Raw genomic sequence first — 10204 nt, 5'->3', positions numbered from 1 at the left:
CTGTTAGATTACAGGTCCACATTATTACCATAAGGCAACCGCTCCCCCTACCCTCACCAACATGATTACGTTTACGCTTAAAATGAAACCCTCTCTCGTCTGATCCATCAAATAGTTCAATTTCAAGGATATATCAGATTCTTCATAATAACACAATACGACAGCAAATTTCATTAACCCCAACTACATTCCCACTGCACAAGTGTGAATATCAGGCCCATAGACATATAAAGGACATACCCAATAAAAGGAAATCCTGCCTAGGCTCCAAAAGGACTGAAACAAATGACATCCTAACTCTTCAGGGCTCCACCAGTAAAATACCCTGTACTGAGTTGGCATGATAAAGGAATATTAGTGTCACATGTAAAAAGAGTCTGACATGCAAGTGGTAGCTTTGACAAATGCTACAGTGGTACTATCAGAATACAAGAAATCAGAGCAGGAGTAGGCAATGCAGCTCTTGAGGTGGATGGTAGTTCCACTATACCTGCTGCCCTTCTAGATAGTAGATGGCATGGGTTTGGAAAGTCCTGTCCAAGGAGCCTTGGTGAATTTGTGCAGTGCATTTTATCAATGATAAACTTGGATGGTAATGAGTATTGGTGGTGGAGAGAGTGAATGTTTGTGGATGTGGTGCCAATCAAGTGAACTGCTTTGGCCTTGAAGGTGTTAAGGTTCAAGTGTTGTTGGAGTTGCACTCATTCAGGTAAATGAAGAGTATTCTACCACTATAAATGCTGGAAGAAATAACACAGAGGCGCTTCACAGGAGGCTCCCAAGCACTGAGGATGTCACCTAGACAGGGGACGAAACGTTTGCAACACAAATTCCCAGCTCGGCGAACACAACCACAACAATGAGCATCCGAGCTACAAATCTTCGCACAAACTTTGAGTATTCTATCACACTCCTAATTTGTGATAGTGGACAGGCTTTGGGGAATCACGAGCTGAGTTACCCGCTGCAGTATTCCCAACCTCTGATATGTTCTTGTAGCTAATATACTTATATGCGTAGTCCAGTTCTGTTTCTGGTCAATGGTAACCCCAGGATATTGATTGTGAGCGATTTAGCAATAGTGATGCTTTTGAAAGTGAAAGGGTTATGCTTAGATTCTCTTGATGTAAATGGCAATATCCTGGCATTTGTGTGGCATGTATGTTATTTGCCATTTGTCAGCCCAAACCTGGATATTGTCCAGGTCTTGCTGCATTTGGACACAGACTGCTTCAGTATCTGAAGAGTCACAATTGCTATTGAACATTGCACGATCATTAACAAACATACCCATTTCTGACCTTATGACAGTGGAGAAGTCATTTTGAGCCATGCATCTCAGTGATTGTTTATGCACTACTGAAAATGAAAGTTAAAATAAAAACTTCTGTTCCTTAACAAAGGTTTAGGTTTCCAGAAAGTTAATTGACATCATAGAAAGTAAAGAGTGTGTGATTTGAGGTTAGTGTTTTGTGTTCTGAGAGCACTGAAAATAGGCATGTGTTTCCTAACAGGTGCATAACAGATTTCAAATGCATTTGGTAACATTTCTTTCAAAATATGTTGAGTTTATTAAAACCCAGCTCCAGGAATGACAGGTAGACGGACGATCCTGACGACATGCTTTTGGTTTCTCCACATTAACTTACATTTTCCTGCATTATTTTTCCCTTGGTGGTTCTTGCAACAACATATTGTAGATTACTGTAAATTTATTTTGGCAAGTCAAAAGCAAAATATTGCACGTATTGGAAATCTGAAATATAAATTGAAGCGGCTGGAAGTACTTAGTAGGTTAGGTGGCATCTACAAAGCGAGAGAAAGAGTGATGCTGAATATTGATGTTATTGTAAAAAGGCAATATCAGCTGCATTGGTAGCAATAAGCTGATAAACCATGAAAAGGAGGGCATGTTCGGTTTCATTGGTTCCAATCAATTCAATCAGAGCTTGGTTCCATTTACTCATACTTGTTTTACATCCCTTAATACTCCTATTAAAAAAAATCTTAGTTCTAAAAATCGTAATTGATTCAGCTTCAAAAGCCTTTTCGAGGTAAGAGATTGAGACTTCCACTTGTGTCAGAATATAGTCCTGCTTTCACACCTAAATTGTCTGCATCTAATTCTTGGTTTGGAATCTCCTCCAGAAGAACCAGTTTCTTTGTACCTACTCTACTGAATCCCTTTGAGGAAACACTACGATGAGGTTAGTCAGCGCTCATTACTTGAGGGAATATCACCCAAATTTAAACAACCTGAATTTATGAAATAATCTTTCACGTTATAATATCATGCTGGCGAATCTGTGATATGCACTTCTAAACCAACACATCATCCCTGAGGTTTGGTATCCCAAAACAACTGAATGGAGTGAAGGAAAACGTTGGTAACCATTTTCTGACAGCTTGAGAGAATGTCCCTGCTTCATTCTCCTTGCTAGATCACCTTCACTGGATTCAAAAAATAGATGGCTTAATTAAGTATAATCCAGATTGAAAAGTGAGTATGAAAGGAGTGGACAGGTCGACAGAAATACATTGTTTCCAGCAGTTGAGGTTTCAAGAACAAGAAGCCAAGATACAAGATTAAATGTATGAAATTTAAGATGGCAGGCAAGAGAAATCTCTATGGTAAATATCTGGGCATAGGAATTGTACCTTCTGGACTTTGTAATAAATACAGTAATTATAAATAATATTCCAGCATTCCAGTATTTTGTCTTTACTCTATGGTCTTTATGATTCATTTAGATATTAACTCTACAAGTTGAAGCACCGAAGATGTGAATTGAAATATTTTCACTAGAGAAAGCGAAGATTGAGAAAATATGTAATCCCAGGTCCTCTCACATCATTTTAACGGGTATTGTGAGATCTAGAGTTCCTTTGAGCAATATTAGATGGGTGGGGTCATGCAAGAACCGTTTCCTTCAAAATTTTCAATCACATCAATAACATTTATTTCACAGTCTGGAAATAATAAAGATATGCTTCAGGATAGAGACCTTTGAATATTATTTTAGGAACAACCAGTTTTTGCAGCATTGAAGGGAACATCAAATCTTCCAAATTAATTTAGTGACAGGTTTGCAGACCATGAAAGAGTTGAATATTGACATGCTTTTCCTTAATCACCTTCCAGCTCATCTAAATTGAGCTGAGCTGTCCAACCAACTAAACTGTCTACTTCCTTGTCGCACATTTCCTCATCTTGTGTATTGCTGTTGGGTTGCACTGGCTTGGTTCTTGTTGGCAGATCCTGGGTTACTGAAGTTGAAGCTTCTAAAGTAAAGCAAAGAATATGATGTAATAATGTTAATATGAAATATATCAACATCCACAGTTGATTAATCTGACAGTGAAAAGATTTCACATTTATTATCTTTGAAAGTGTGCACAAATTTTGAAATTTTTTAAAAAACAATTCTTCCCTCCTTTCTGGAAAGGTCCAACTGTCACTGGGCAATGCTATATATGAGCCAGTGAGTCAGGCTGATCTTCATATCTGGAAAAACACAGCATCTGAGGAGTAGGAGAATCGACATTTCGGGCATAAGCCCTTCATCAGGAGGGGTTGATGAAGGGCTTATGCCCAAAAAGTTGATTTGCCTGCTCCTTGGATGCTGCCTGACCTGCTGTGCTTTTCCAGCACCACACTCTCGACTCTGATCTCCAGCCCTCACTTTCTCCTGATCTTCATATCTGAACTGAACCAGGAAATGTTGCCTGACTGGAGAGCATCAGGATCAAATCTGATTTCATCCTCACTACATAAACACCGATATAGGAATACTGAGTTTAATTGTGGTATCCATGCTGCATGCTGCTCCTCTGACTGATAGCAATCGATTCAACAAGAATGGAGAATCAAAAGAGGGACAGATTCTGGTCTGATCATCACTACACTAGGAAATTGTTGGCCAGCCCTTTACTATGTTAAACCTGACCAATTTTCTTCATAAAATTCAAGAAGCATTACTATGTTTTAAAAAATGACTGACGAATCAGCAAAGTATATTGTGTAAAAATATAAAGCTCATCTCCTGATATTAGAGGGTAAGAAGATCTTCCCAGGGTGGGGCTGTCCTTGCTAAAGGTGCCCAAGTAAAAAGATCTAGCCCCAAAAGCCCACAGGCAGGTAAACTGCCAGGCATATCCCACCCTTCTGTTGTTGGAGAGTAATGAAGAAGGCAACAGGGCCTGTAGTCCAGACCTTCCTGCCTGATTAAACACTGCTCTCAAGACGGATGGTGATAGTATAATGTCACATCTATTACAATGGAAGAACACCTCACCTTCACCTGATCTCCAGGAATGTGCACTCTCTACAAGATATCTCTGTAATCTTATACTGGCTGGAATGTTAAATCACACATTGGAATGGGGTGACAGCTGCAGGGATGGGATTCAGTTAAAATTGGATGTACTGGCAGAACATGGTATGCCCATCACCTACTCAGTTAATCTACTTCTTTAATCTACATCATTAATGGGTGAGTATTGAGTAACCCATTGGTCTTTGGGCTAACTGAACTCTCCCTGCTTTCACTGATATAAGTGTTGGCCAGGCCACATTGCAAGATAGGCAGGTAAACCCTGACAGCAGCTTGGGGATCGGCCTCCAGTTAGGTACTCTTCAGCCCAAAATGAAAGTGTAACGTCTGCTTGAACCCCACGCCCTGATTTCTCAATCACGGCCCTCAATGGAGTCTGCCTACATTTCACCACCTCCTCCATCCCCAGCCAAATGAATTCAACAAAGATAGATTTCGGTATCACAGTGCCATCATTGCCCAGGAACTCTGGTGCTATAACACTGAAATCGCTGCCCTGAGTGAGACACAACCGACAGGAGAAGGGCAACTCAAAGAACGAAATGACGATTACACTTCCTCTGGGAAAGGCAAATCAGAAGAAAATCATCTCAATGGGGTCAGCTTCACCATAACTGGTTGGACATCCCAATGAATCCTCGTAAGTGAGCACCTCATGGCCCTACAGCTGAGTCTGGCCCTAAAGCAGCGCATCACAGTTGTCAATATTTACACCCCGACCCTAGTCGCAATGGATGAGATGAAAGAGACATTCTACCCCAGCCTTTGTGAACTGCTGTCCCGCATCCCCATAGGAAACAAGTTGATTCTCCTCAGCAACTTCAATGCCAGAGTCAAGAGGGATACAAACCTTTGGAAAGATATGTTAAGCAAGGAAGGTGAAGGGGAAACAAACTCAATGGAGTCCTCCTCCTGACCAAGTGTCAAGAACATGACCTCATCATAACAAACATGCTGCTCCCCCAGAGGGACAAGGACAAGACCTGAGGGCATTACCCCATTCCAAACATAGGCACGGAACAGATTACATTAGCTTTTGATAGAGGGACCACAGAGATGTCTGCATCATCCTCACCATGGTGAGCTGACAACCACTGGACCAACCACTGATTAATCCACTCTCACATCTTCATCAACCTGGGCCCAAATTGGCAGAGGCAGAAACATTCTGCTGAATGTCGCTAGACTCAAAGACCCTGAGAAGAAAGACTACTCCAGCAGTGCCTCACAGACAACCTGGTAATGACCAATGTGCCAAAGCCACAGACTGCCCACAACAGCTAGTCCATACTAAAGGACACCATAGTCAGCAGTTGTGAACTCGGCCTTTCAATGGGGAACTGAGACTGAGTCAATGAGAATGATCAAAAGATTCAGAATCTCCTAGAACGCAACAACAAGGCATTCCTGAACTGGCAACTCCACCAAAACCTGAGTGACAGGAAACAAGGTGACAGGCAACTGAAGGCTGAAATGTAACAAAGAACCTATGACCCAAAGGTTAGATGGTGAGTGGAAAGAGCGCAGAAGACTTAGCAGCTCACCACTATGTGTGCAGCTTCTTCAGCGCAATCAAAATTGTCTCCAGTCTGAGTACACAGGTAGCTACTCCACTGAGAATCAAAAACAGTCAGTTGCTCATCGAGACTGAGAGGCAGTCAGAACCTACTGGAGACAGCACTTTGAGTACCTCCTCGGCCTAGGCACAGCCTTCGATGTAAGTGCTCTCAAGATCATCCAGCAACACACTACCCATCATCATTTCATCACACCTCCAACTTGCCACGAGGTTGGAAAAACCATTTTACAGCTGAATACAACATATTCAGCACAGATGGAATTGCCACTGAGGTTGGAAAATATGGCTAAGAAGCAGTCTTGATACAAATCCACAATTTCATCACTCTTGTCTGGAAAGAAGACAGCATACCAGGAGATCTCAGATGTCCGTAATTGTTACCATCTTAAGAAAGGAGACAGATCTGACAGGGGAAATTACAGAGGGATTGACCTACTGTCTGCCACAGGAAAGGTCATCAGGAGAATCTTCCTCAACTGACTCCCCATAGTGACTAAAGAGTTCCTCCATGAGTTTCAAAATGATTTCTGCTTGTCAAGAGGCACAAGGGACATGGTTGTCAGTGCATGACAAATCCAAGAAAACGGCAGGCATTAGCACCAATCTCTGTACGTGGCTTTTCAAAACTCACATGAGTTATGTGGCATATCTTCCTCAAAATCAGCTGCCTGCAGAAATTCATCACCATTCTCCACTTGACTTGCAAGCTGTGATTCTCAGCCATGGATCTACTCAGACCCAAAGTGCAAACTGGGGTCAAGCAGGGCTGTGTCATCGTACAAACACCGTCTGCCTTCTTCCTTGGTGTAATGCTCCATCCTGTGTCCATGAAGCTCCCCACTGGAGTGGAGCTAACCTACAGAGCGAGCGGCAAACTGTTCATCTTTCAATGTCTCCAGGCCAGAACCAAGACCACCTTCTCTCCCTGAGCTCCAGTACACAGAAAATACCTGTTGGGACACAAGCTTGGAGGCTGAGCTACAAACCAACATTGTTCCATTCACCATAATGAATGAGAAAATGGTACTCAGACTAAACATCTGGAAATCCAAAATGCTCTACCAGCATGCTCCTGCCACATAACACTGCTCCCCGACCATCAAATCTATGGCAAGCCCATGAACATTGTGAATCATTTGCCATACCTCAGGAGCCTCCTCTTAGTGCAAGCAGACAGTGACAAAGATTCAACATCAACTCTGATGTGCCAGTGCAGCCATCAGATGCCTGAGGAACAGAGTATTCAAAATCCGATACGTCAAATCTAACAGCAAGCTCATAGTCAACAGAGCAGTTATGGTCCCCATCCTCCTGTGTGCACCCGAAACATTGACCATGAACATCCATGGTCCTCAAATCCCTGGAGAGTTATCACCAGTTACTGCCTTCACAAAATTCTACAAATCCACTGGCAGGATAGGTATACTAACATGAGCATTCTTTCACCAGTATTGAGGCATTGGTCATGCTTGATCAGTTACAATGGGTAGGCCATATTGTCTATGTACCTGACAGAAGACTCCCTAAACAAACGCTCTACTCCGAGCTCTGCAATGGTCAGTGATCAGTAGGAGGGCTGAGGATTCCCTGAAAGCTTTCCTAAACAAATGCAACATCCCCTCTAAGACACACAACCTGGAGAAGAAGCATCTGCACAGGGGCGAACCACTTCGAGCAAGTCACCCCCAACCCTGAGGGACAGCCAAAGAAGACAAGGAGGAATTTACAGGAGATTAATTGTAGTGGTTCAAACCGGTGACAGACCACCACTTTAGATTTATAGAGTTGTATAGTCCAGAAGATGCCAATAGCCTATTGAGACAATAACTCCTACACTAGTCCTACTTTGCAACACTCAATCTATACTCTTGAATGTTATGACATTTCAAGTGCCCATCCAAGTACTTTTTACTTTTTTTAACTTCTCAGGGGCAATTAGGGGTTGGCAACAAATACTGGTCTTGTCAGCTATGCCAACATTCCATGAAATAGTATATATTTTTTTAAATCACCTAAGGGTTTATCCATAATGTAGCAATTCTTCATGCGGTTGATTCGTGCAAGTTTCTTGTCCAATGTCACTCGAGCTTTCCTTCCTTTCTTAAACGCTCCATACATTATATAATTGAACCTGCTCACAACATGATACAAAAGCACACAGTATGTTATCTCGCAGTTAGAACATAAATCAAATTGCACAATTTGATTTTAAATTACTGACATCTAAGTGGCAGTTTATTTTCAGAGGAAATATTCTCCAAATTTTAGAAAGTGCTAAGTAAAAATAATTGACTCAAACAAAGAATAAAATAGCACAGGAACAGGCTCTTTAGCCCAGCTAGCCTGCACCAATTCCTGGTCCTTATTTAGACCCGCCCATTCATGGATTCAAAACTCCGTTCGCCTCCCGCTCATGTATCTATCAAGATGCACCTTAAACGTTGCTAATGTGCCTGCTTCCACCTCCTTCACTGACAGTGTAATTCACACACCTACTACCTTCTCTGTGAAAATCTTTCCTGCACTTCTGCCCTAAACTTTCCACTCTCACCTTGAACCTGTGCCCTCTTGTAGTTTACTTTTCCACCCTGGGTTCAGCCACCGACTAAACCTCTATAAGATCACCCTTCAGCCTCCGACACTCCAGGGAAAACAGCCCCAACTTGTTCAGCCTCTCCCTATAGCTCAAATCCTCCAACCCTGGCAACATCCTTGTAAATCTTTTCTGGACCCTTTCAAGTTTCACAACATCTTTCCGATAGGAAGGAGGCCAGAACTGCACACAATATTCCAACAGTGGCCTAACCAATGTCCTGTACAGCCGCGACATGACCTCCCAACCCCTGTACTCAATACTCTGACCAATAAAGGAAAGCATACCAAACGCCTTCTTCACTATCCTATCTACCTGCGACTCCACTTTCAAGGAGATATGAACCTGCACTCCAAGGTCTCTTTGTTCAGCAACACTCCATAGGACCTTACCGTTAAGTGTATAAATTCTGCTAAGATTTGCTTTCCCAAAATACAGCACCTCGCATTTATCTGAATTAAACTCCATCTGCCACTTCTCAGCCCATTGGCCCAACTGGTTCAGATCCTGTTGTAATCTGAGGTAACCCTCTTCACTGTCCACTACACCTCCAATTTTGGTGTCATCTGCAAACTTACGAACTGTACCTCTTATGCTCGCATCCAAATCATTTATGTAAATGACAAAAAGTAGAGGACCCAGCACTGATCCTTGTGGCACTCCACTGGTCACAGGCCTCCAGTCTGAAAAACAACCCTCCACCACCACCCTCTGTCTTCTACCTTTGAACCTGTATCCAAATGGCGAGTTCACCTTTTATTCCATGAGATCTAACCTTGCGAATCAGTCTTCCAAGGGGAACCTTGTCGAACGCCTGACTGAAGTCCATATAGATCACATCTACTGTTCTACCCTCATCAATCTTCTTTGTTACTTCTTCAAAAAACTCAATCAAGTTTGTGAGACATGATTTCCCATGCACAAAGCCATGTTGACTATCCCTAATCAGTCCTTGCCTTTCCAAGTATATATACATCCTGTCCCTCAGGATTCCCTACAACAACTTGCCCACCACCAACGTCAAGCTCACTGATCTATAGTTCGCTGGCTTGTCCTTACTACCCTTCTTAAACAGTGGCACCTCGTTTTCAGTCCTCTGGAACATTGCCAAAGGCCAAAGAGGATGCAAAGATATCTATTAATCCCCTTGCTATTTCTTCCCTTGCCTCCCACAGTATTCTGGGATAGAGCTCATTTGGCCCTGAGGATTTGTCTACCTTCATGCATTTCAAGACACCCAACACTTTCTCCTTCATTATGTTGATCTACCCGAGAATATTCATACACCTTTCCCTAATCTCAACATTCCTCAAGTCCTTTTCTTTGGTAAAGTATTCATTAAGAATCTCATCCATTTCCTCCGGCTCCACACATAACCACCCTCCATTATAAAATGCCTTGGAATTTTCCTTAACTCTGCTGGCCAAGGCCATTTCATGGCTACTTTTAGCTCCCTTAATACCCTTCCTACTTCCTCTAGATTCATTCCTGTCCTAATTTTCATGGAACAAGCCTGTCCTGTATTCTAATCAACTGGGCTTTACAGCTACTCCTGATTCACATTCTCCAATTCATGCTTCATTTGGTTATAGTTGACCTTACTGCGATTTAACATCTTCATCTGATGTCCACTCTTGTGCTTACCCATAAGTATCTGAAAAGTTACGGAATTATGATCACTACTCCCAAAATGCACCC

General features: G+C 42.4%; 1 protein-coding gene across 3 annotated transcripts in view; it reads right to left on the bottom strand.

Moving 5' to 3' along the window:
* Positions 1-2936: 2936 nt before the first annotated feature.
* The window catches only part of LOC140479814 (ubiquitin-conjugating enzyme E2 U-like), an 81741-nt gene continuing 74473 nt past the window's right edge, over positions 2937-10204 (bottom strand). For 2 of the 3 annotated variants that reach the window (XM_072574052.1, XM_072574053.1), the window contains exon 10: positions 2937-3282. In XM_072574052.1, the coding sequence (XP_072430153.1) occupies positions 3128-3282 (155 nt within the window). In that variant the 3' untranslated portion in view covers positions 2937-3127. Of the gene's footprint in view, positions 3283-7925; positions 8045-10204 lie in introns of all 3 variants that reach the window. The other variant, XM_072574051.1, reaches the window with a different exon arrangement.

The sequence above is a fragment of the Chiloscyllium punctatum genome, chromosome 7 (genome assembly GCF_047496795.1).
Source record: "Chiloscyllium punctatum isolate Juve2018m chromosome 7, sChiPun1.3, whole genome shotgun sequence".
NCBI classification, from domain to species: Eukaryota; Metazoa; Chordata; class Chondrichthyes; order Orectolobiformes; family Hemiscylliidae; genus Chiloscyllium; species Chiloscyllium punctatum.
Note: the sequence above shows the minus strand (reverse complement) of the source record. Positions and strands in the feature narration are given on the sequence as shown.